The following is a 25466-nucleotide window of genomic DNA, read 5'->3' as shown; positions in this document are numbered from 1 at the left end:
AACCCAGTCTCTTTATCTGTGCAGGTTAAAAATGAGGTTACTACTCGCTCCCGTATTGCAAGAACTCTTGGTCTTAGTAAACCTCTGCGTGGGGCCTCACTTCCTTCCATGTACAAACCACCGGAACCCTCGCTTGGTCTGATGAGAGCAGACATCGGTGCAGCTTCTCTGTCTGTGTTTGGAGATCCATATGAGTTGGATCCTTACGAAAGGTAAGATATCCCTGGATTATGACCAGGGACCTGATAATTTCACAAGTGTCGGCTTGTTTGTACGTGGGACTTTTTTTGCAAAGCGTAGATCTTGCATCTGAAGACAATAATCACGTTGGCCTGGTCTTTCTTTGCTTCATGGCCGAGCTGCTGAGCTCTTAAAGAATCAGCCCTCTTTAGTGAGGTTTGCTGAAATAATAAGCCTCATGAAAACCTTTAAGATCTATGGCATTATTCAAAGGCTAGAATTTGAAGGAGTCAGATCCTGATCGGTCATTTTCTTTTTATTCCTTTTAAGTGAATATAGCTAGTGTTCTTGGGGTACAGTGAACTGTGATTTCATGTAGAATTAAATGGACCTGTGGAATCTTCCATGTTTCTCCTTTTCCCATCTTCACTTTTCCAGACACTTTAAATTCGGGAGGGATCTTACTGTGCCATAGTCTGTGTCACTCTTAAGCTTTGGATTCTGAGGAAGGGGCATCTGAAATTATTGTTGGTAAAATTTATTTTTCCACTGAAATAAATCTTTTTGATCCTTTCATAAAAGGAAATTACCCATGTAATATTTCCAAAAATAAAAATCTACATTTGAATCTGCTGGCTGAGTTACGCTGTTCTATTTATGTAGCCCCAAAAAATAAGTGTATTGCACACATCATTTGTAATGCATTGTAATAAAACAAATGATGCTCTCTAATCATATCTGTCCTAGTAGTATTATCTACTTCATCTATTTGACATGAAAAACATTCAGACAGTTTCAGGCGGTGTGTGTGTGTTTTACCCACAGCAATGAAGAGGTTCCAGCAAGTCCAGATTCACCAGTGAGTGCCAAAAGGAGAGTTCTCTCCCAGTCAGCACTGAGGTCTCACCGTCCTGTAGCTAGACCTATTTCTGTGGGTCTTCCCAGGTAAAAATCCATCAAGTTACTTATTTTATTTTAGTCTCCTTAATTGTCTATTAACCCTAACAAAAGAGCAAACTGGGTGATCATCCTGGTTTAACTCTTTTCTTACTCTGAATATTTTGAAAGAGTGTGTGTGCACACTTGCCTGCACATCTGTAGATAAATAACCACAACACTTTATGAAAGAATTCCTTTTTTTATGTTGAAGGACACACACTTATTCTGTCATAAAAGCTCTAGCTATTTCACTGAAATTTCTGTTTGGTATTTCCACCCTATTCTGGGTCTTATGGCTTTATGGTTTGGAATTGTTTGGTAACCCCATTACTATTTTTAAATCCCAGTCTCATTAACCTTTAAAAAAATGATTGCTTATTTGAGAGGGCTGGGGAATCTAATTGCCCGTCAGTGGAGGAGAGGAGGGATGTACCCTCCTCACCCAATTCCTCTGCCATTTGCTGGTGCTCAAAAAGCTTTGTTTGATGGTGCAGTTTAACAGTTGCTTTGCTGTCAGGCAGCTGTATGTGTGTGCTAGTTGTGTGCCCCTGTGCCTGCCGGGGAGCGTTGCTGGGTGCCTCCCACTGGCAGCCACAGTGCATTTCCAGGACTGGGGTGTGGGATACAGTGCACAGAGAGCAGCATCATGATAAGAAGAAAAGGGGTGGGGAAGATGACCGAGGCAGGTACTAACCAAGTCACAGAAAACTGCAAGGCTGAGATAGCTGAAGACTAGGGTAAATGGAAGGCGCTTAGCTTAAATGATTAAAGGTGTGAGAGATTTACATGGCTGTCCTCTAATGCATCCAGAATGGTGAAGATTGGTTTCTCGGGATTAAGATAGTATATTTCCATGATAACTTGGAGTATTTCTCTATTTTTCCTATTTCAATCCTGAAGGAAGCCTTTCAGGAAGCTTTCCATGTCTTCCGAGTTGAGTAGCACATTGTTTTGAAGGTAGAGTTCTTTAGCTGAAATTCAGTTTTTCTAAAGGCTTGATTTGCCTGGACTACAGTGAGTTTCCTGCTCTGGCCTGGTAGCCCAATCTTTTAGCCTTCCCATTTTATCTTTCTGTGATATGTTATTACAGGTTTTTGGTGTACGTTATGTTTGGAAAGCTTGCTTTGCTGTCAATAAGAAATGAAGGGTAGCTCCTTCAAAGAGCTGTGTCTGTTGGTCCCTTTTGAAGTTTGGGTTTTGGGTTTTTTTGGTTTTTGTTGATTTTTTTTTTTTTTTTTAATGAACAAAACAAATCCCAAAATCCCACCAACACAAAAGCAAAGAAAGAAAAACAAAGCCACACCCCAACACCAAAAGCGCTCAAACCTTTTCAGCCCGTATTTCAAGAACAGAAAACTTACAGTTAAACTGTTTTCATAAGATTGAGTAATGCATAAGGGGAAGTGTTTGTGTTGTGCATGGGGGCATTGCTGTTGTCTTTCAGTGTAATTCCTCCTGTGCCATGCTACCCTACCAGTAGGCACCTATGCATATTCTAGCTGGTGTTAAACACTGTTTCAAGCTGCATCAGGTTTTTTAGATAGCAGTGTAGGCCTGAGTGATTGTGATTTTGGTGGGGGGAAGAGAGACAGCTGGGATGGAAATATCTCTGATGTGCTGAACAATGGTTTACGCTTCAAAAATGCATCTTAAATGCACTGGAAAGTTAATCCTGATAAATAACACAATGAGCACCACTATTAAATAAGATTAAAAGCATTTACTTACCAGGGCTCTTTGGTATGATTACATGCTTTCCTACCCTCTGGTGTTCCTGTGGACAGTCAGTAAAAGCTTCACCTTCTGTTTATCAGAGGGAGAATGGGGGCTGAATGACTCTAGTGAAGCCAAAACTACAAGTGAACTTTCCTGGCTGACCTCTGTTTATGCCCTTGATTTTGGTTTCTTTTTAATGTAATGTGTGTGTATAGAACAAGTGCTGTAAGAGTAAAGGAAATATAACCCCTCTGAAACATGCAGAAGCAGTGTACCTGTCTTGAGTCCTGACCAAGAAGCAGAAGCTGCCCCTGTGCCTGATCTGTTGGGAAGTATCCTGTCTGGACAGAGCTTTCTCATGATGAGTAGTTCAGATGTGGTCATCAACCGAGATGGCTCACTGACAGCGAAGAAGGCAGGTAAGGGTTTGGCACTTCCTAGTGCAATTAGCCTCTTTGTTTCATCCCACATCTGCCCTGGTCCTACAGGCTGCATGGCTTCAAACAGAAGGATACTCTTATTGAGCGTTTGAATTTGTAAGATAGATTCAGTGGTTGCCAGCAGTAATCCATCTAAAAATCCATACAAATGGTCTGTTACTTGTCTCCGTTTTAATTGCAGAGGTGAGATGTTACTGGAGGATTTTCATTTTAATAGATACTTTCAGAAGTACTGCACTGTAGTTTCATGCTTTGTTATAAAAATGGAGGACTGGATAGAGCAGGAGTATCTTAAAACCCAGTTCTTCTGGCATTTGTCATGCATTGCTGCCATGCCCGTGCACTGTAGTTTGGTTTGAAGAGCAGTGAAGTTTCTTTGTAAATGTTGAGCTCTAGAATACATGCTAGCATTTTCAGCTGTGCCTTCCCTTGGTGCTGTATTTGGAAAGAATCTTTTCAAATTGATACTTAGAGCTTTATTCTTAAAGTGAGTACCTATAACATCCCCTGTTATAGTAATTTTTGTCAATTGTCAGCTACAGGATAATAAACATGAATGTGGTGATAGCTGCAGAACAGAATAGTTTATTTCCTAGTGTTTACCTCAGAGATGCAGTTTTCTTGCATTAAACCTTGAGCATCTGACCAAAAGAATTATTGGACTGCCTTATTACTGTGTGGTATGTCTGCAAACCAGAATGAAGTCTAAAATAATTAGCTCAGTATTTCTTCTAGTCTTGGGGAGAAATGTCTGGATATGTACTGAAAAGCTTAATTGTTTGCTTGTCTGCCATAGCTCCACTTCACAGAAAATCAACCAATGACTCAAGAGTGGATGATGGTTCAGGACATAACGCTCAATTGAGTACAGTGCATTCAGGGACCACAGCAGGCAGCTCCATCGCTGGACCTTCAGTTTCCTCGGGGCTGAGTACTCGCACCAGACCCTTCTCCTCAAGCTTGTTTCCATCGTCTCCACCCTCACTGAGCAGGATTGAGCCTGCAGCAAACCCTGCACAGACTACATCAGAAAAGGCAACTGTAAAATCTGAATATTCAATGACACCCAGGTCTGTTCAGACTCAGAATATAGCTACTCTGAGCAGGCACGGCTCCAAATTAGATGAAATGCCCAGATTTAATGGAAACTCTAAAAACTTTGCACCTACTGACTCATCTTCAAAGCCCCTGAGCCGTACCTTGAATTCTGGCTCAAAAGCTGTAACTGTGAGGCAGCAATTAAAACCACCTCCCAAGAGAATTGACATCTTTGAGCTTCCCAGGATACCAAAGATTAAAAAGGAAACCAGCAACAAGCAGGTGGAGCCAGAACCCGCAGGAAGCCAAAGCTGTGACATCCCCAGCTCTTGCATAACCCAGCTGACTGGCAAGGAGAGCACTAATCAGCCAGGAAGGGGTAGCAAGATGGAAAGTCAGAAGTCGAATGTCAAGGAATCTCAGCAACAAACACATACGAGTGGGGTGTCTTTTTCTACCAGTACAGGTGTATATAGCAGTTCATCACTACTGGGCACTTTGAGGAGCAAAGGGCCAGGCTCTTTTGAGAGTTTTAAAATCAATATTCCAGGAAATGCAGGGCATCCCAGCAGACTGTCTAACCCAGGATTTTGTAACACCTTCCGCCCTGTGGACGACAAAGTGCAACAAAAAGAGAGTCCTTCACCTCTTTTCTCAGTTAAGAAAAAGCAGGTCAAGAGTGAAATATATGATCCCTTTGAGCCAACAGGATCAGACTCAAGTTCAGCAAGCAGCAGTCCTGAAAGGCTTGGCTCAGGGATCCCGCTTACTAATATTACCAGGACTATTTCCATTGAAAATCCAAAAGTTCAAACGTTTCAAACTGTCCGTCGTTTCACCCCTTACTTGGTAGAAAATGTGTTTGAATCTGGGGCTGACCCTGATGTACCGTCTAGTAACACGGAGCCTCAGGATGACGTGACAGTAGAAAGCAGGATTGTAGAACAGATCTCTGATACAGAGGAACGAGACAATATGGATGAGGAAGACTTTCTGAACAGTCCTTGCACTTCATCTGCTGTTAAGCAAATTTCTAGTGCAGAGCGTTTAAAGGAGGAAAGCCGGGAGGGCCCTAATGTGTTCTTTAATGCTGAGGAATTGATTAGACCTAATATTAATGTGAAACTAGAACCAGATAGTCCCTCAAAGAACGATGGGCAACAGAAAGGCCAAAAGGTGGAACAAACAGAGACACGATCGCGCTCGAGATCCTGTTCAAACTCCAGCTCCAGAAGCAAGAAGAAGATGAAAAGGAAAAAGGCACTTGTCAAAGAGCGTAAGAGATCCCGATCGGACTCTAGGGATAGGACGCACTCAAGGGACCGAAGCTCCAGGTCTACCTCTTGGTCAGGTGGAGAAGAGCACAGCAAAACACACGTGTTGAAGCCCAAGAGCAGGAGGTCTTCTACTGACCGTTCTAGCAGTCATGAACGATCTAAAAAAAAGAAAATGAAGGATAAAACGAAGGATAAAAAGGCAAAAACGTCTTGGTCTAGGGAGAGAAGGAAATCTAGGTCACGTTCAGGTAGTCCTGGAAGTACTTCTGAGTTTTATGAAAACAGGAAAAAGAAGAGACGGTCTCGCTCAAGATCAAGACGGAGGGAACGTTCCCGATCAAATAGCATTGAGAGGACTAAAAGGCGGAAACACAGGAGAGACAAAAGCTATGAGAGATATGATAAAGATAGCAGCTTGAGGTCAAGGGACAGAAAGAGATCGAGATCCAGGTCTCGGGAGAGGAGAAAGTGGAGGTCTCGGTCTCGGTCTGCATCTCGATCTCGGGAGCACAAAAGCAGCAAATCGAAGGAAAAAAGACCACGATCGAGATCACGTTCCAAAGAAAGAAAACGCAGATCAAAAGAGACCTCGCTTCCTCCTCCACCAGAAAAGGATCAAAAGCCTCCAGCTGAAAATCTGTCCAGGTGTCTGGAGCAACCCCATTCCTTCAAACAAGAGCCAAAGGAGGAGCTAATACTAGAAGAGTTTTCCATAACCATCCAACCAAATGTCAAACTTGAGGAAATACAGGCTGAGACCCCAGTTCAGGTGAGAGAGGCCCAAGAAACTGTAAAGGTAGAGCCTGTCTGTCAGGAATTGACCAGTGAAACTGCATTCCCTGTGCCAGAGATCACAAACATTTGTGTTCCAATTGGCAGTGTGGATTCTTTTGCTGAAACAGAACTAATGAGTAGTAGTGATCCAGCAGTGCTTGGTAGCTGTAGCAATACAAACCTTGAGATTACAGTTAAAATAGAAAATACTGCATTATGTCCATCTCTGATGGAACCAGCCCCAAGGAAGGAAGTTATCCTGCACACTCCGACTGAGGCTGCACCAATTCAGAGCTCATCCAAGAGCAAAATAACAGATTGTGTGACGGAGGTTAAAGATGAGTGCCTTGTAACAAATGAGAAAACTGGTCATTTTGGTAAGCCTGAACTGGAGGTGGTACCTCAGGGTCCTGCACTGAAATCAAAAGCACCAGTGAAAAGAGTTACCTGGAATCTTCAAGAGGAAGAAGGTGGCACATTGTCTGCTGGAAAAGCTCCAAGTAAGTCTCTCTTTTGGAAAAAAAAAAAAAAACCACAGTGGCTGAAGCAGGCTGTGTTAGTCTTAGGGTTTCAGTGCCTGGCTCAACCTGGTTGTTAGTGTAACAGCTCTGTCATCTGAGCTGGGGTGATCCTGTGGTTTTCACTCCTGAGAGCTGGCACTTTGCACTTGTTGGAATCGTGAGGCGAGTTGTGTTAATGAATTGGAGAGGACATGCTGTCAGCACAGCTCAGCTAGCCAGCGTGAAGTGCATACTGCAGCCCAATCTCTGAACTGGCAGCCTGTGTTCCACCCTTTCTGCAGTTAACTAGAATGGCTGGTTTGCCTTCAGAATTTATAAATATTTCTCAGAACCAAGGAGTGTGACAAATCTCTGTGGGTCGCTCCTGTGAGCTCTGCTAAGCCAAAGCTGCTAGAAAGTTTGGCTTGGGACCCTGCGCTCTGTGTGTTGACAGATTTGCTTGTGTGGTTCTCATTGGTTACTCTATTGGAAACCCAGTAAAACTCAGTTGCTCAGGGACTAAGTCCTCTATTATCAGAAGCTTTAAAATGTTAATGACTGGTAAACAAAATCCTCTTACAGTTAGTGTTATCGTTAGATCCCTTTTAATTTTTAAAAAATATAATTGACTTTGAATCTTTGACCCATTAGGTTTATTTTGTTCTTCTCTGTTTTCTTTTCCTTTTCTTGGGGAACTAGGGATGCCGTTTTACAAACTTCAGCGAGCAAAGGAAGGGGCCTGGAAAGCAGAGGACTTGAACCAAACGTTAAATCAGGTGCAGTTAAATGAGCCTCCTCCAACCAATTATATGATTCCTGAGCCTATGTTTCCTGATCTAGATTCCTCTCAGGTTGGTTCCTATTCTGGCACCTAAGTGTCATGGAAGGCATCCCACCTCATCTGTGCCCTCGTTGTGCAACACCCTCCTCTCATGGCAGAGTTCTCCCTCCTCTGAGTGTGGTACATCTCATAAAGCCCATACACCTCAGCGGTCCTCCAATTGTTCAATCTCTCAGCTGGTCCTTACAGTGAAAGCAGCACATTTTCTTTTAATTCCACTCTCATATATAGCTTCTCTACACATGCAGCCTGTTTGCAGTAGTAACTTGTGGAAAGATGGTGCTGTTTGAGAAGCTGTGAGCTTCTCCCTGATTGTGATCAGGCTGTAAAAATTGTTCTGGTGGCATTGGTCTGTGCCATCAGCCTGTGCTGTCCACCAGTTAAAACATGAGCAGGGCTGGTGCTAGCTCCTGGTGCACAGGGACCTGGTTCAGTGCTGGGATGTTGTCCTCCATGATTTAAAGTAGTAATTATTTGCCTGTTTGAGTGGATCCTGAATATCCTGATGTGATGCACTCTTGTAAACATAATCATTCACAAAATGATGTCTGTTTCACAGGTGTACTGTCAAAATATACCTTTGACGCCACCTCTGCCCTCCAGCCTCCCCCCCTACGCCCCTGTCAGCCAGCCCACGGTTCAGTTTATCATGCAGGGTAGTCTTCCAGCACTTGGCTGCATGGCAGGACAGAGCCTGACTCCGGAGCCGGGCAGCCTGGCTACTGCCTCTGAACCAGGAATCCAAGCTGCTTGTGTTGGAAACACAGAAGAAAAGATCAAAGCACCCAAACCTCCAGTGGATAAAACGAAAAATGAAGAAGTGAGTGAATGCTATCAAATAGCAAATGTATAACACTAACGAGCTCTTTATTTGACCTTTTGAAGTTTGGGTTTTTTCTGTACTGTATTTTCCCAGCCCCTGTTGTCGCTCTTGGTTTTGGTGCCTGGCTGTGCTAACCCAGGAGCAATCCTTTCTTTGAATTCTTTTGGGATTTACTCCATTTGATGGTTCTGCTTTCTACCGCCTCATCACAATAAGACAGAGGAATTAAAGCATCTAAAATACGTGCTTGAAGTTCTGAAACTTTCTTGCATGAATGGAAGGGACTTTCCAAAACCCAGAATGTCCAAGTTTCTCTGAACACCTAGTTTTCTCCTTTCTTCTCCAGCTTTGAAATTAATGTCAATTCTCATAACAGTCCTATAGAGAGGTAGGACTGTATCTTGCTGCTTATCAACACTGAAAATGCTGAGGTAGTAAAATACTTTGGAGATTTTTGCCATGCTAGTCCCTTGCTTCTGAGTTCTGGGTTTGCTGTATAGACCATCTGCTCTAAGCATAGTGGATGTTAACACAAGAACAAAAACTTCTCAGCCAATTATTTTACTTTTTACCACAAAACAGTAAGATATTTTTCCCACCAAACCTCCATTTATGAGCAGCAGTTTTTATGAACTTGTTTTGATAGAATATGTTCTGATGTCATCTGTAATCCTTCATTTATTGGCAATGCTACAATTTTCAGAGCTACCTGAAGCTTTCTATTTGCAGCTATGACTTGCTGCTTTTAGAATCTGATGCCTTTGCATGGATGGATGTTTGCTTTAGAGCTGTTGGAAGGGAAGGAGGAGACTAAAATTAAGAAGTGGACGTTGTGGTCCCTTGCTTAAAACACATTCTCTAAGAGAATAAACGTTACATAAAGTTAGGGTTCCTCATAGCACAAACTGGTATTCGTTTCAAGACTGCAGTTTACAGGAAAGGAAATCACTTTGAGGCTAGCTCTTACTTGGGTCGTTGAAATTTTAAATTAGTATCTTCGTTGTTAGAGCATTTTTAAGAAGAATAGATTCAGAAACCATTCCCAAGACAGCACAAGGTAATGAACTTCTCTTTGCTGTGTAGTACATGAAGAAGCTTCACATGCAGGAAAGGGCTGTGGAAGAAGTGAAACTTGCTATTAAACCTTTTTACCAGAAGAGGGAGATTACAAAGGAGGAGTACAAGAACATTCTTCGGAAAGCAGTGCAGAAGGTAAGGTGAGGGTGAAATGGAGAGGAGGAGCTGTGAAGATGCTGCAGTGAGTGGCAGTACTTAGGGTTGCACTGGCCTGCTTCAGCAATTACGTGCTGTAATTGAGGAGCAGATCTTTGGCCTCTGACTCGCAGTGTTGTGGTGAAGCAGTAGTTGCTTTAAGCAGCACTGAGTGGTGCCATGGATGAAGGCTGTCAGACGCTTCCTTTGAGAAGACTGTTTTCAGTGGTCTGGAACATTGTGAAGCTTAAGTTGCTTGAGCTGAAATGTTCCATAGTACGTGCCTTGGGTGAGAATGGTCACATCTCTCTCATGAAGAACTTCAGCCAGCATTGTCAAGCTGTTTCTGATAAAGTGAGAAAATAACTTTGTGCATTAACTCCTGACCATCTGTAGTGTCCCTGAACTTTGGAAGATGGCCTTGCAATTTGGCTGATGTTGACTTTTGTCTCAAATCTTAGTGCTGACCAGATCGTGGCTAAAAAAAGACCTGATCAGCAGGTAAATGTTGTCTTGTGAGAGCAAGTAATGCTCCTGTGGTCAAGGCAGCTAAATGATACCCCAGAGAACTGTGTTCTCTCCCGCTCTGCATTCTTGCTATCACTGGGAAATTCTATCATAAATAAAAATTCCTGAGATAATGGCTGCAATTTCACATCTTTTGCGTGACCCGTGTGAACCTTAAGTGTGGTTTGTAGGAGAGCTGAGCAACACAATTGCTGCTGAAGTCACTGTGAACTCTTCTCTGAACACTGATAAAGTTCTTTGTAGGATCCATTCTCTTTTTCCCATATCTCAGAATGGGCCTTCAAAACTGCCAGATTCTTTTAATCTGAGCATTGTTTTCTCAAAACCATCAGAAAAATGGAAAATCAACACTTCCTTTGTTACCATATATTGTGTAAAACTGGCAGGATGGAAAAGTCCACAGTTAAAATGAGTAATTTTGCTTTCAGAGATGCTTCTGCATTTTGTTGGTGCTCTATAAATAAGGCCTGAGCCGTTTCTGCAGTGCTTGAAGTAAAATACTACTCTTATCCTCCTGAGTTTTCCACTCTGTGTCCTACTATAAGACTCGAGAGCCTGTGCAGGAATTGGTTCTCCTGGGAAGCTTAGGGCTTCTCTCTCATTTCTCTGTTGCCTGTCTGAACTACTGTAATACTGTTAATTGACAGAATGCCTTTTCTAATCCTCATAGATCTGCCACAGCAAAAGTGGAGAGATCAACCCTATGAAGGTAGCTAATCTGGTGAAGGCATATGTGGAAAAGTACAAACATATGAGGAAACATAAGAAATCAGATGGTGAAGATACACGTGAAGTAGAAAACTGAGAGCAAGCCACGGCCAGCAAGACTTGGACTGAATTTATTCTGGCTGCAAACACTGTGCCAGAGGGAATACTAGATCTGCAGTTGCATCTCATTGAATATAAAGTGCAGAGAAGCAAGATTATAATGGGACTTATCTGCGGAATTCTCTTTTGAATTGTTTCCATATGGGAATGAACTTGGGATTGGGTTTTTTTTTTTTTGGATTACCTACAGATGTAGAACTAAATAACAATCAGATGCCTCAGACCAGCAGAGTAATTCGAGGGGAAACACAGAAGAGATTAATGTTTGGGACTCCCGGATTGCTTCAGTTTTCAGGGTTACTTTGATCACATTTTTGGGCTGTGCACTTGTCTTGTTAAAAAGTTTGAAACTGGACACCACTTTTCATATACAGTATATTGCAAGCTGTATAGTTTCCCTTGTGTTTATTTATCAAAATATGGATTGTCTTTAGAAACTTCTGATTTAATACTTGAAATGTTGTATTTTTAGCCTGTTTGATGGTGAGCGAAGCTTTACTCGCTCTGTCATTTGGGGATTGCAGAAACGAGCTAACCTTTATAAACTGACTTCAGAAACACTGCTCAAGCTGTGGTGTTTATTTACGTTTTGTTGGAAGTATCTTGTTAGTGAGAAGTTCAGTTTGGGGTGGGAGACTGTGTTGCACTTCTGTAAATAATGCACTGATGGCTGGTTTTGTGTCTGCCTTTTAGGAAAAAAAAAAAAAAGAAACAAAAAACAAGCATTACGAATTTTCAGTAACAAGCTGGAGGGTTAAGGCTGAACTGATGTACAAAGCAGAAATGTGACAGAATTTATAAAGTTATTTTGAATGGTTTTAGTCCTATAGCAGGTGTCATTTGTTTGTCTTACAGCTGCCTCTTGCCCTGGCTATTCTGTGTAAACCTGCATGCGTGGCTCTTGCGTGAGGAATACTGTGTTTCTAGGAGAGGATTGGAGTTGGACAAGTAGTTGTTCCTCCTCCCCATGTAGGAGGACCAGTTTTCCTATCAAGACGCAAAGGTGTCCAGCACACATACTGACTTCATCTTGCTTTCCTTGTGCTCCCTGTCGCCAGTGTACTGCAGAGCAACTGATCTTTTAAGTGATCACCTGAAATAGTCACTTACAAATATGTTCAGCACCTTTGAACCTGACCAAAACCATCATTCCCCATCTAACCATGTTAGGGAGAAGACATTTAACAGGGAAGCTGAAAATAAGACCAGTAAATTATGACTTAGAAACTGGCTTTCCCTTCAACGGGAACTGAATGTACGTGGCCTGATGGACCAGATGGCAGCAGTGTGTCTGATGTGAGGGCTTTCCTAACCTCATAGAGTGCACGTGGAAACTGCCCTCTTCGAGGATAGTCTTGCTGCTTGCCTTCAAAGAGAAAACAGTTAGGCTCTCTGGGATGAGTTTTACAAAGCAAATAACTGCAGGCTTTTTTTTTTCCTGGTGAGTGTAGGAAGACTCACAAATTGCAATTTGAGCCCTTGCTGGTGTTCCTAATTTTTCAGTGAATTCTGATTTCACTTTTAAGATTTTTGTCTGTATACTGTAATTTTGGCTGTTTGGGGGACTAGTTATCTTTAAGCAAAACAAGCCCATATACCAGTACTGTTTGGACTGGCAAAGTGTTTCAGTCCCATCATTCACCATCCTACAGAAGTGTTTGTGGATATGCCCTGAGCGTTTTGGAGTTGATCTTCCTTGGCTCTGTTTGTTTCCTGTAGGAAAGCGCAGCCTGAATAGAGTAGGGGATTGATAGTTTTGGCCTTGCTTTGAAGATTTTGGAAGAAAGGCTCAAGACCACAGAAGAATAGCGGGAAGAGAAGCTTTAGTTTTAAAGCTAAACATGTAGCTAGAATTTATACCTAGCAGCTGGTTGTGGGGTTGTAAATACAAACACTGCAGATAGATTTCTTGACAACTTTCAGAAACTTTCATGGCACTATTGGTACAAGGACAAGAGAACATGATCTAGCTGTGAATAAGCTTAAGCTGAAACGTGGACACCTTTGGATGTGTCAGGAACAATTCTGGAATAACCTGCCTGCATGAGTGAGAAAGGGTAGGAGGTGTGAACACAAAGCTTGACCAAACAGTAGAAGCAACTACACTGTTGACTGGGCAGATAATGTCAGTCTGTTTTGTTCCTCAGACTGATTTGTTGTTTCAAATTCTTGGTTGGTGTTAGCCTTGAATTAGCAGTAAAGATAAGGTATTAGTGCATTATTGTAAGGACTGTTAAATTCAGTTACCTCTGCCCCTGCCATTGTCTGGAGGAGGAAGGCGGCTGACAGCTATACTCTCTGCTTGTGCTTTCCCCTGAAGTTACATGAACAAGAATAGTGGTTCTTTCATTCTGTTCACCATTAAATCCATCAAATTGTAAGCTGTAAGCTGCCCCTTGGGAGAGGCAATTGGAAACATATTTAAAAATACCTCTTCTAATGTGTTCTAGAAAAAGAAGTTTTTCTAGTACACTTGTATACATACTGCCTTTTTCTTTTTTTCCTTTCTGGTTGACCCTTTTGGATCAAATGCTGTGGCCTGTTAAGGGAAGAAATCTCATTTATTTAACATGTGCAGCAGTTTCATAGCAGCGTAACCTCATGTTAATGTCCTTTCCCTCCTCTGCAACAGCGGGAGCACCAGAAGCTCCTTTAGCAAAGGCAGGGAGGCTGCTGTTAAGGAGGTGGCTCAGGGCTATTCTGCCACCAGCTTTGCCTTGTAAGTGACCTCCGGAGCTGCTTGGCCAGGCCCCAGCCCTGCCAGGGAGGTTGGTGGGAGCTGCTCTGAGGATGGATGGAGAAAGAGAGGGTGGGGTTCCCAGGCAGAGCACGGGGAGGCGGGGAGCGAAACGAGAGGAGGAAACGAGAAAGGGAGAAGGAGCGACCGGGAGGATCTAGCGGGTGCCACGCTGCAGGGCCATGGCCCAGCCCAGAGCCTGTGAGTAGCTGCTCTGGCTCTTTGCTGCTCTGGCTTGGAGCAGTGTGGGGAGCCCTTTGATTTGCCTCTCCTCTGCCGGAGGAGACCGGGTGTCTGGGAGAGGGTGAAAGCTTGCTATCCCGCGGGGCTCCTTGCGTGCGGCAGGTTTAGGTGGTGGTGCCGAGAGCTGCTGAGTCGGTCCTGAGCCTGAGCAGGGTGCCTTGCGCAAGGGGAGGCCGTGCTCGGCATCAGCTGGTGAGGAAGTGAAACGAGGGACAGGAAAGCAAATCTGACCATGTTTTGTTCTAGTATGGTATGATCCCCATCCCATGTCCCCCTGATGTTCTCACCTGCAGACCTCTCTGCTCTATAAACACCCTTCTTTTGGGGATGTTCTCGACCATCACTGAGTCCCTTCTTGTGTGCCCGTCCTGCGGGGGACTCCACTGTCCCTGTGTGATTCCCCCGCTGTCCCGGGCCTGGGAGCCTCTCTGCGGGGAAGTGCAGCGCCCATCTGGAGCAGGGGAGGGATGTGAGAGAGGAAGTGTCTGAGCTTGCTAGCCCTGGCCTCAACACATCTCCCTGGCTGTGGTCGAGAGCCGAGGGTGGGCTGGGTGAGTTATTTGGAGAGCAGCTCTCCTGACATCAGCGCTGCCCTGCCAGCCCGCTGCTGGGACTAGAAACCTGGTGGTTTCAGGGTAGCTGCATCTGCAGCTGGAGCTCTCACAGTGCTTTCACGAGAGCAAAGCTGTTAACATGACACTTGGGTTGCAGGTCAATGTCTAGGGGGCCACCGTTTCTTCCTCTTGTCTTCAGGCCTGTGCCTTATCTTTGGTGCCTCTCTTGAGAGGACACAGGAGCTGCTCGAGCAGCAGCTGTGGTCATGCTGTTCAACCAGCTCCTGGGTTTTGCCTCTGCTTTTCTTTGGTGGCCAAAATGATCCCCAAAGTCATGCAGAGCACAAGGGAAAAAAAATGATCTGCAACCCAAAGGGTGAAAGCCTCTCCTAACCACCTTCCCTGTCCTGTGTGGCCAGGTCAGGAGCAGGAGGACAGTTTGCGTGAAGTGACTCTCTCCACACAGAGGCTGCGCGTGCTGCCTCCAGCAGTCCTGAGCAACCCCGCGCTGGAGAGCCTCGACCTTGACAGGAACAAGCTCAGGACCATCACTGGCATTTCTAAGCTTTGTAACCTGAAGAAGCTGATACTGTCCAAGAATGAGATTGTGGACTTTCCCAGTGAAATCCAGAGCCTGGTCTGTTTAGAGAAGCTTGAGCTGAACCAGAATCAAATCCGTGTCATCCCGGAGGGGGTTTTCTCCCATCTCCCCAGGCTTAAACACCTGCGGCTGAACAACAACCGTCTTGGTGCCCTCCCCAGGGATCTGGCAGCTTGTCAGAACAGCCTCCAATACCTCAACATTTCCAACAACCTGTTCCGGACCTTCCCCCAGCCTGTCCTGCAGCTGGTACGCTTACAGGAGCTCCATGTGCAGAACAATGCCCTTCGCCAGCTCCCTAGGGAGCTCTTCCAGGGGCAGTCCCTGAAAATGTTCAAGGCCAATGGGAACCCCCTCCGGGAGCCGCCCAGTGAAGTGTGTGCTGGTGGCATCCAGCAGATCCAGAATTATTTCATCCAGCTTCAACACAGTTTGGGACAGGAGGATAAGAGGGTCAAGACCATGTTCCTGGGAGCTTCACTGGCAGGGAAGTCTACCATCTGTAAAAGCCTAAAGCAAGGGCAAACCAAACTGGTGCCCAAGGAAGAGCGGACGGTTGGGATAGAGATCAGTGAGTTCCGGATCGAGGACTTCACTTTTCTCTTCTGGGACTTCGCTGGCCAGCTGGAGTACTACATGACCCACCACGTGTTCATCACCCCACAGGCACTTGTCATCCTTGTCATCAATCTCCACATGTAAGTATTGAGCTGGTTTGGATTCAAAGTGGAGCGTGAGAAAACAGGGGCTGGGGAAGCTTTCCTCTATGCAGGTTCACACCATTTCCATTGGACCTCGATGCCTGGTCTTTTCACTGCTGGAGTAGTTGGCTCTCCCCCTCCCCCTTTTTGAATATCACACTTTTAATTAAGCTACTATATCTGTCGTTGTCTTACCAAAGCCCTCTGGTTTGAGGGATTAGAGGAGCATTAACACCTCATTGATGCCCATCTAAATGGCTTTCCTTTCTGCCCTGGAAGTACCTCCATGAGCCCTCCTGTATCTTGTGGTGCTCTCTGAACGTGGAGGAAGCATCAGGCTTGGGCTTTGTGGGACAGAGAGACGCTCCCATCCACAGCAGGGACAGACTCTGCTACACCCCATAGCTTAAACTGGCTTATCTTAAGGATGGGAAACTTAAGGATGAGCTTGGATACAGCCCATGACGGTTTAGGGAGATCAGAGATGTTCTTCAGTAAGCCCCTGGGACAGCACAGGGTGCGTGGTCAGGCCCATGCTGGTGGAGGGTTAGACGTGAACTTGGGTTTTTCTTTCTCTCCCCAGGTACCAAACTAATGACAAGACTTTCAAGGAGCTTGTTGGTTTCTGGATCAACAATCTGTCCATGCGAGTCCCAAACTCAGTGGTGCTTCCCGTGGGAACCCATGTGGACTGCTGCCGGGAGGAGGAGGTGGAGGAGAAGAGGCACGACATCATGACCAAGATCACGGCCATGCTGGCAGAGAGAAAAAGCAACCTCGCTCACTTCATTGACAACCTGGAGGGTATTGAGGAGCCCGAGTTTTACGTGGACCAGTGGGAGAGGCTGAAGGAGATGGAGAGCTGCACATTAACCGTAGGGCTGAGATGATTGTCGTTCCTTGCTGTCTGTGGCCCCTGTTGTCTCTGGCAGTCCCGTGGGCTGCTGGTGATGATTACCTGGTGCTAATGCATCAAGCTGCTACTGCAGCTGCTCCCCAGGGTTGGGGTGGACATTGTAACCCCAGGCCATGACCTGCTGGATCCTTGTCCCTGCTTGGTGACGGGCATCTCCTCCTGTGGCTTGTAGCAAGTGCCTGGGGAGGAGCGTGAGGGGGCATTTACCATCCCTGGGTGATTTCCCAGGAACTGCTGCAGATCAAGGTGTGAGGGAAGTGCCCTCTGAAGCTGAGCCAGTGGTGTGTCCCACCCTTGGTGACCTCCTTTACTTCACAGGCTCCTCTGGATGCGCTTTCTCTCTTCCAGATCTTAAACTTAGTTGCTGTCAACTGCACGGATCACCGTGATATCAAAAAGCTTGAGGCCACTATTCTGGAGCATGTGAAGAATGAGGAGCTTTTCCCTGAGGTCGTCCGAGTGCTGCCACCCGTCTACAGGCAGGTGGAAGCTGCCATTGTGGCTGTTGCGCAGAGCGAGGAGATGGCAGGCCACGGTGAGTGCTCTGTCAGCCCCACCACACCTTCTGGGGAGGCCCTGCTGCCCTGCGCCGGGGACGGGCTCGCTGGTGCTTGCTGCACCTTTTGGCCCCACTCACATGATGGTGGATCGCTGCTGAAGGCTTTGCAGTGTTACTGCTGGCGCGTGATGTGTTACTGCCTGGGGGCCTGGGGAAAAACACCAGGAAAGGTCGAGTGTGTCTTCACCAACAGCTACCAACCTGTGGCTGGAGCTACCCTGAGCTGGCCACGGCAGCAGGTTTGTTTCTTTCCAGTAAGGTGGTTCTTTCTCCCCTTTTCCCTGTATAAGCGATTAAAAAAATCTTGCAGGAAGGAGCTTCCTTTAATGCTTCCGTGTAGTTTCCAAACCTACGTCCTGCTAACACTGTTTAATGGCCCCTACCCCTTCCCAGCCCTGTCCGCATGTCTCCTATGACCTAGCAGGACTAGCAGGCGGCCCTGGCTCTTCACTTACGTACCTAAAGCAGGTATGAACACCTCCAGTGCCCGGTGTCATCTCTGGCTTTTCGTGGCCACTGTGGGGTTAGAGGATGGGGAGAAAATCCTTTTCTTTTGTCACCTGTCTTGCTGTGTGACTAAATGACAATCTGAGGTTTAACTGACAATCTAAGGTTTTCTGGCTGGAAACAAACCTGCTACCTCAAACAAATGAAAAAACCTAGTACTAGCCTCATTTTTCAGATGCCCTTGGCAGGCTGTTGGCACTGTTCAGGTAAGGCAAGACCATGGGTGGCAGCAGGACAGCTGAGGATGGGCCACAGCCAGCCGGCATCCTGCTGGTCCCAGCTGCTTCCCCAGGGATGGTGATGGGTGACGTTGGGTGCTGCTGGTGTTTGTTGGCTCTCTGAAGCACCTGCCTTTGAATGCTGGTGTCAGAGATACGTGCTGAGCTCCAGAATCTCCCTCTAGGCATGATGGACCTCCAGTACCTGCTCAGCAAACTCTCCAAGTGTGAGCACCTGGCCAACCTGGGCAGAGAACTTCTCCAGGACATCTTGCGGTACCTCCACCGCATTGGGCTGATAGTGTGGTATGAGGAAATCGAGCACCTGGAAAGCACTGTTTTTCTCCAGCCTACCTTCCTAATAACTATGTTCAAGGTGAGTGAGGGCATCAGGACCATCGCCTCTGCAGGGCCCAAGCTCTACAGCTTTGCTGGGATCCTCTCACTGCCACCTCTTCTCTTCCTGCCCAGCTCCTTGTGAGGTACCGCCTAGTCCAGCAGCTTGAGAGCATCTCTCTGGACACGCTGATCGGGGAACGTGCCACCATCAGAGACAGGTCCAACTGGGTGTGGACCTTCAAGTCAAAGGCAATGCTGTGCCACCAGGCTGTGCGTGCCTTGGTGAAGCACCAGCTCTGTTTAGAAGGGATGTGGGACGTCTTTGAGGAAATCATGAGTCACAGGCCCCACAGAGGGAGAGGGAAGCTCTTCAGTCTCCTGGAGCACTTTGAGCTCTGTCTGGAGGTGAGGCATGCCAAAGCACTCAACCCACAGGCCAGCGAGTTCGTGCCTGGGAAACCGTGGGAGACCACACGGGGCCAAGGCGAGTCCTGGTACTTGTTCCCAACCTATCTGAACCAGACCGAAGAAGTGTCCGAGGTGTGGGGAGGAGATCACCCCGAGGACCTCCACATTCGTGCCTATTTCTCACCCGAAATACCTGAGGGCTTCTTCCAGAGGTAAGCAGTGGTTTCCAGCCCTCAGTGAGGTTGCGTGGTTCAGGGTTTGCTCGGTGCAGCACCAGTATAACCTTGGCTGTTAAGACTATATCAGCTGAGGCTTGAGGCTGGGACTCAGGAGACCAGAGCGGCTTCTCAGCTCTGCCACAGACATCTGGAGCCGTGGATGAAGCATTTTGATGTTCACTGCCTGGATGTGAGCAAGGACCATGCTCCTTCTGGTTCACCTTCCATCCAGGGTAGTTTTTGGCCAGTCTGTGCCCGTCCAGGCAGTCAGGGGTCTCCCAGTCCCACCTGAGGATGGCCCAGTTTCTAGGAGTGCTGGGACTGTTCCAGTTTCTGGAAGGTCTCCTGTCCTTGTGGGGTTCTTGACTTGTGGCCAGAGTTTTACCCGATGGCCAACTCTGGAAGCAGCTCTTGGCTTAAGAGGCTGATCCTGCTGCTTGAGCTTTCAGTAGGGCAGGGTCCTCATTTGGTGCCTGCCTCTGTTTCTACTAAAACTGTGTTCATATTTTTCAAGGCCACCTGATGCTATGCTTTCTCCCAGTGTTAGAGATAAGCAGGCTGGAGGGTGGTGAAAGCCATGGGCATTTTCCCTGCAGGTTCCTGGTGAAAGCTTGCTCCTTCTATTCCACGCATTGGGTGGCCAAGGCAACCTGCCTGCTCATATGCAACGGCAAACCTCTGCTGATAAAAGAGAATAACGAGAGGGCCTACAGCTACCTGGAGCTCCGGTGCAGAAAGCCAGTAGGAAGGACAGGTGAGGATCACATCCTTATTTCATCAGACCTGTGCTCCAGACCCTGCCCCAGCTCCGTTGCCCTTCTCTGGCCACGCTCGAGTCATTCAATGGCCTTTTTGGGGTGAGGGGCCCAAAACTTAGTCTGCCTGGGGTCCACCAGCAGTTCGATTAAAGTTTTCCTCGTTCTCCATGCAACCTGGTCAGGATTCCTCTCAAGGTGTCACATGAAAGTGGAAAGTCAAGTTTTCAATTTCCTGAAGCAAATGGATCATCTTCCCCATAAGGTCCCAGTAGAGTATGGTCTCAGGCTGGGTCTCCAAGGAATAAGCAAAAGGTCCACCTGAGTTGGGGAGCTCTTCCAGCATATCTTTAAATGCCCTTTGGAGGCTGAAAGGCCTTGGTTAACTTGAGGAATTGGAGCTGGTCCAACTGTTCTGGCTGTGGGCTGGAAGCAGAGTCACATCACCACAGTGTCTCTCGGACTGTCACAGCTGGGTGGCTGTGAGTAAGCGACATTATTTTTTTTGCACGGAAGGTTTCCAGTTTGCCTGGGACTTCCTCATAGCAGTTGTGTCCATCGTCCAGAAGCTCCATGAGAAGTGGCCAGGGCTGCACGTGTGCGTGAAGACACCCTGCCGAACGGCCGGCTGTCCCGCGGAGCTCATCTGGCCAGACATGGATGGCACAAACGCCACGTACGTACGTGAGGAGCCCCCCCCCAAGCCCAGGGCTGGGGGGTTGCTACTGCGATGCTGGTGGGGCTGGTCAGCTTCCAAAAGCTGTGTGAATTTAGTTTTGAAACTCACCGGGCATTCTCACATTGTCCTCCTGAGCACAGCAACCTGTGCCCCATGTGCCATTAGCATTTATTTGTGTGGGAAAATCAAGCGTGGAAAGGTGAAAAAGTTGGGACTCGGGGACTCAGGCACATGATGGCTACTCTGGGCTGGTGCCCACATCTCCCCTGTTTCATGAGGAGCTGAAGGTGCTACCTGGGAAGGCAGCAGCTGTCCCACAGGAGGCAGGACCTCGGGTCAGGGTGGAAGAAGGGAGCCTCCTCCATCACCTTGGCATCATCTTCCATGGGAAGTGCTGAGGGCAGCTCCTGCTCCTTCCTCGTGGGGCTTTTTCCTCCACAGGATGAAGGAAGATGTTAAAACCTGTGGGACGTGTGGGCACCGCTTTGGCACAGAGCTGCTCCTGCCCAAAGGTGAGCCAGATACTCCTGGGTTTGCACCACAGCAGTGCTCAGGGCAGGGAGGAGGGTTGAGGGTTTCTTGGAGCTGAGGTGCTGATGGTGTCCCCCATCCCCACAGTGCCCAGGCAGCTGGAGGAGCCCCCGGCGCAGCCCTCAGCTCACTATTATGTGACAAGCTACGGGACCACCACCTTTGGGCCCAGCAGCATCCATGTCAATCGGCAGGTAAGGAGGCTGCCCCCTCCCCTTGCCCACGGCCCAGGCTCATCTTCTCCCCTTGCTCCTGATATGAGGAGGGGCAGCTGTGTCCAGCCTGGGGAGGGGACACCCCGTCTCCCTGAGACACCACCCTTTGCTCTGGGTGCTTTCATGTTGTAGTTACTGCCTTATTTTTCCAGAACATCTCAAGTGAGTAACTCTGGACCAGTGGGGAGGTGCCCACAACTCGAAGGAAGAATTCTGTTTAACCAAAGCCAAGCTGTCCTCAACACGCTTTGCTTGAGAGTCGTGTTTGCACCCTTAACACACAGAAATAAATGCATCCCTTCCAGCACAGGCAGTCACCTCGTTTGCACAACTCCAAGGGGAAGGGGCTTGGAGCTTTGCTGGGCTAAGGCTGGCCATGAACCCCTGTGGGTTTGGGGGATGGAGGGGGTGAAGGTCTCAGACTGTTAGAGGGGGCAGATGTCCAGGCAACATCAGCAAGATAGAAAGCACCTTTTATATATATATATATATATATATATTTATACTTAGAAAACTTAAGAAAATAACATCACTCCACAAAAACACTCATTTTAGCAGCTGAGGGAGGGGGAAAAGCAACGTGTCAGCTCTGGGCCAGGCCCCTGAAGCTGTCCTTGGGGTGGGGAAAGGACCCCACCGCAGCCTTCCCTGGGTGATGCTGGTTTTCACGGTCCCCGACGCCCAGGGGTCCCCTAAGGGCTGGTGCCCGTCCCTGGGGGGGGCATGGAGTGTATGTGGGTCAGTCCACCTGCATGTTGTACTGCTCGATCAGCTCGAAGAGGCTGAAGGAGTCGGAGAGCTGGAGGCTGACGGTGCCGCTGTCAAGGGAGGAGGCTCCCTCCCGCAGCACCTGCTCGTACCAGTACTCGCAGAACTTGGGCACCAGCTGCAGCAGCAAAGGGGCAGGGTTAGGGGCAGCTGCCTGATGTGGGTGTAACACCCTGCGTGGCCCCATATTCCTGGAGAGGAGGAAGGAGAGTGCAGGGCACCCTCTATCTCCCAGAGCTCCTGAAGGTCCCCATGCCTGGGCAGCTGTCACCCTCCCAAGCCCCCAAGGGTCCCCTGACCCAGGCAGCTGGCCCCTGTCTGGGGGGGCCCTCCCTGGACTCCTGGCACCCAAGGGTCCCCTCTCCAGGTACCTATGTCCCCCTCCATATTTCTCCTGCTCCCCAAGTGTCCCCCTCCCTGGGCACCCAGCCCCCCCATCTCCCCTGGTCTCCAAGGGTCCCCCTCAGGCACCCCATCTCTCTCAGCCCCCAAGGTCTCCCCTCCTTTGGCACCCAGCCCCCCACCATGTCCCTGGACACCGAGGGTCCCCCTCCTTGTGCTCCAAGACTCCCACCTCCACTGGACATCCAGGCCCCTGGGTCCCCCTGACCCCAAGGGTCCCCCTCCTCAGACACCCAGACCCCCACCTCCCTTGCCCCCAAGGGTCTTCCCCTCCCCAGGCAGCAGTGGGACAGGGGTGGATGCTGGTCCCTGCACCTTGACCAGGATGAGCTTGGACTCCTTGGGCTTGGCCTTGGCGAAGGACTGCCCGAAGCAGAGGTAGATGGTGAAGTCAGGAGACCGCCGCCTTTGGCCATTGCGGAAGTCCCTCAGCTCTATGAGATAAGACAGGGCTCAGTTTTGGGGTAAACCCAGGGGACACAGAGGAGGTGGGTGGGTCTGGATGTTTGTGACACCCTGGAGCGGGCTCCCACAAGCCCCCAAACCAGGATACTCCTGCCCACCTGTGCAAAATTCATTGAAGTCAAAGATGGGAGTCTCCTGATCCCGGAAGAGCAGGTTGGGTGGGGGCCCCCCAACAGCCTCAAGCTGCTGGGACAGGGCCCAGAAGACTTTACACTTCTTCAGGCGGGTGGCAAAGAGCTTGCGGGCACGTTGCTCCAGCTGCAGCCCCGCGCTCCCCAGCAGCTTCTCGGTGAAGCGCCGCTGCTTCCTGTCGGCCATCTCGTCGGGGCTGGGGAAGCGCACCAGGCGCCCGGGGCGCTCAGCCACTGCTGGGTCGGAGGGCTCGTACACCAGCAGGCACTGCCTGCCCCCCACCTCCTCCTGGTGGAAGAGCTTCCCCCGGTAGTAGATGCTGACATCCAGGACGGGGATGATGCCATCTGCACCAGGCAATCATCAGCAGCCGTATTCCCCCAAACCCAAATGCTTACGCTCCCCAAAACACCCCCTTGAGTGTTAATAATCATAGCTATTAGTATTAATAATTATAAAAATGTTCATCTATGTAAGCTATCTTAATGCTTATCTGTCTTACCTATGAGCTTCAACAAGGCCAAGCGCCAGGACCTGCACTTGGGCCACAACCACCCCCTGCATGGCTACAGGCTCGGGGAGGGGTGGCTGGAGCTGTCTGGGGGAGAAGGATCTGGGGGTTCTCATTGACAAGCAGCTGACCATGAGCCAGCAGTGTGCCCGGGTGGCCAAGAAAGCCAACGGCATCCTGGCTTGTGTCAGCAATAGTGTGACCAGCAGGGAGGTGACAGTCCCTCTGTGCTCTGCACTGGTGAGGCCACACCTGGAGGGTTGTGTCCAGTTTGGGCACCTCAATATGAGAGAGATCTCGAGGAGCTGGAGCGAGTGCAGAGGAGGGCAACGAGGCTGGGGAAGGGCCTGGAGAATAAATCCTGTGAGGAGCCTTGAAGGAGCTGGGAGTGTTCAGCATGAGGAGGAGAAGGCCAAGGGGAGACCTCATCCCTCTCTGCAGCTCCTGACAGGACATTGCAGAGAGGCTGGGGCTGGGCTCTGCTCACAGGGGATTAGTGACAGAACAAGGGGGAACGGCTTCAAACTGCAACAGGGGAGGGTCAGGCTGGACATGAGGAAAAAATGTTCCCAGAAAGAGTGGTCAGAGAGTGGAATAGGCTGCCCAGAAAGGGGGGGAGTCCCCATCCCTGGGTGTGTTTAAGGGCCATTTGGATGAGCTGCAGGGGGATGTGGGGTAGGGGAGAACTTTGTAGAGTCAGGCTGAGGGTTGGACTCGATGATCCCAAGGGGCTTTTCCAGCCTGAATGATTCTGTGATTCTATGGCTATTAATAATTAATAACCCTCACCTGTGTTCTCCTCCACCGGCGGCGGTGGCGGGCTGGCAGCAGGGGTAAAGAGCATCGCCTCCCCTGGGGACGCCACGAGGGCTGTGACCTCCGGCGGGGGACACGGCCCTGCCACGGCCCCTACGGCAGCAGACAGGCAGCGTCAGCATCGCGATTCAGAGTGCAGTGGGGTGGGGGGTGCTTTGGCACAGAGCAGGGGGGGCAGGTGGCAGCTCCCCGGCCTCTTCCCCACCCCATTACAGCATTCCTGCACCCAGGGCTGGTCCCACCCCACAGCACCCACCTTGCTCCCCCAGCAGCATGGGGTCCAGGGGACCATAGGCACCCAAGGGTGGCTGCTCCGCTGCGGGTACCCATTGCTGGAACGCCGATGGGGGGAGGCAGCTGTTTAGTCTGGGCTCTGGGTGAGGCTGGAGCAAGGTGTCCTGGTGGTGGGTGTACCCTGCAGAGAAATCACCTGTGGGAAGGGGCTGGGGTCACCCCTGCATGGGGTCACCCCCCCGGCACCCTGTGAGCATGGCCGGTCTCACCTGCAGGCGCCCAGGATGGGTCCGAGGGACCGAGGTCACGGGGGGAGATGTCACACTGCTGCAGCACCCACTGCAGCATCTCCAGGTCCTCCAGCGTCGGGGACTGGGGGGGGACCGTGCTGCCTGCGGGGGGGCACAGCAGGTGGGAGGTCTCACAACCCCAAAACCAGCCCCAGCTGAGCCTACCAGAGTGCCCCCTCCCAAAATAAAAAAGCAAACGGGGGACTAGCACCTACCTGGGGGAGCAACTTCTGGGGCCACATCTCGGGTTTCGAGCTGCAGCTGCAAAGGGAAGCGGCGTGGGGGGGTGTCTTACCGCTGTGGATGGGGGGGACCCAGCCTCCCCCATCCCATGTTTTGGCCAGGTGCTGGGCTCCAGCTTGGGAGCCCCCCAAGGACACGGGGGTGCAACGCCTGAGCAGTGGCAGTGGGGGCCCCCCAGCCTGCCGTGCCCACCCCGTTACCTGCGGCTGCTGGTCCACCGCCAGACCAGGGCTGGTGAAATCCCCCTCCTCGCCGTGACAGAGGGCGTCTGGAAGCAGAGAAGAGTGAGCGGGGCGCCCCGAGATCACCTGCTGCACCCCCCCCCCCC

The 25466-nt window shown here is 49.1% G+C and overlaps 3 protein-coding genes across 6 annotated transcripts in view; 2 read left to right on the top strand and 1 right to left on the bottom strand.

Moving 5' to 3' along the window:
- Positions 1 to 11913, top strand: part of PHRF1 (PHD and ring finger domains 1) — a 32154-nt gene extending 20241 nt beyond the window's left edge. For 2 of the 3 annotated variants that reach the window (XM_026850366.1, XM_026850365.1), the window contains exons 11-18: positions 25 to 212; positions 1006 to 1125; positions 3100 to 3254; positions 4072 to 6864; positions 7564 to 7715; positions 8265 to 8525; positions 9612 to 9740; positions 10939 to 11913. In XM_026850366.1, coding sequence (XP_026706167.1) covers positions 25 to 212; positions 1006 to 1125; positions 3100 to 3254; positions 4072 to 6864; positions 7564 to 7715; positions 8265 to 8525; positions 9612 to 9740; positions 10939 to 11073 — 3933 coding nt within the window. In that variant the 3' untranslated portion in view covers positions 11074 to 11913. The remainder of the gene's footprint in view (positions 1 to 24; positions 213 to 1005; positions 1126 to 3099; positions 3255 to 4071; positions 6865 to 7563; positions 7716 to 8264; positions 8526 to 9611; positions 9741 to 10938) is intronic. The other variant, XM_026850367.1, reaches the window with a different exon arrangement.
- Positions 11914 to 13972: 2059 nt separating this feature from the next.
- Positions 13973 to 21608, top strand: LOC113481085 (malignant fibrous histiocytoma-amplified sequence 1 homolog). 2 transcript variants are annotated; one of them, XM_026850397.1, is made up of 11 exons: positions 13973 to 14034; positions 15050 to 15929; positions 16516 to 16807; positions 17197 to 17383; positions 18318 to 18508; positions 18604 to 19091; positions 19694 to 19851; positions 20369 to 20528; positions 20973 to 21043; positions 21150 to 21256; positions 21430 to 21608. In XM_026850397.1, the coding sequence occupies exons 1-11, from the start codon at positions 14016 to 14018 to the stop codon at positions 21445 to 21447; spliced, it is 2571 nt and encodes an 856-aa protein (XP_026706198.1). In that variant the 5' UTR covers positions 13973 to 14015; the 3' UTR covers positions 21448 to 21608. The 2 variants fall into 2 exon arrangements, with proteins under 2 accessions (XP_026706198.1, XP_026706197.1); XM_026850396.1 differs by lacking the exons at positions 21150 to 21256; positions 21430 to 21608 and having other exon boundaries at positions 20369 to 21037.
- A 168-nt stretch (positions 21609 to 21776) lies between these two features.
- Positions 21777 to 25466, bottom strand: part of IRF7 (interferon regulatory factor 7) — an 8634-nt gene continuing 4944 nt past the window's right edge. The window contains exons 2-9 of the mRNA XM_026850188.1: positions 25339 to 25406; positions 25111 to 25156; positions 24875 to 24997; positions 24628 to 24786; positions 24345 to 24464; positions 23011 to 23391; positions 22763 to 22881; positions 21777 to 22163 (exon numbers count right to left, since the gene is read on the bottom strand). Of these exons, the coding sequence (XP_026705989.1) occupies positions 22017 to 22163; positions 22763 to 22881; positions 23011 to 23391; positions 24345 to 24464; positions 24628 to 24786; positions 24875 to 24997; positions 25111 to 25156; positions 25339 to 25406 (1163 nt within the window). The 3' untranslated portion in view covers positions 21777 to 22016. The remainder of the gene's footprint in view (positions 22164 to 22762; positions 22882 to 23010; positions 23392 to 24344; positions 24465 to 24627; positions 24787 to 24874; positions 24998 to 25110; positions 25157 to 25338; positions 25407 to 25466) is intronic.

This window comes from Athene cunicularia (assembly GCF_003259725.1).
Source record: "Athene cunicularia isolate RWA chromosome 5 unlocalized genomic scaffold, athCun1 chr5_part2, whole genome shotgun sequence".
Lineage (NCBI taxonomy): Eukaryota > Metazoa > Chordata > Aves > Strigiformes > Strigidae > Athene > Athene cunicularia.
The sequence above is the reverse complement of the archived record's forward strand: the minus strand, read 5'-3'. Positions and strand labels throughout refer to the sequence as shown.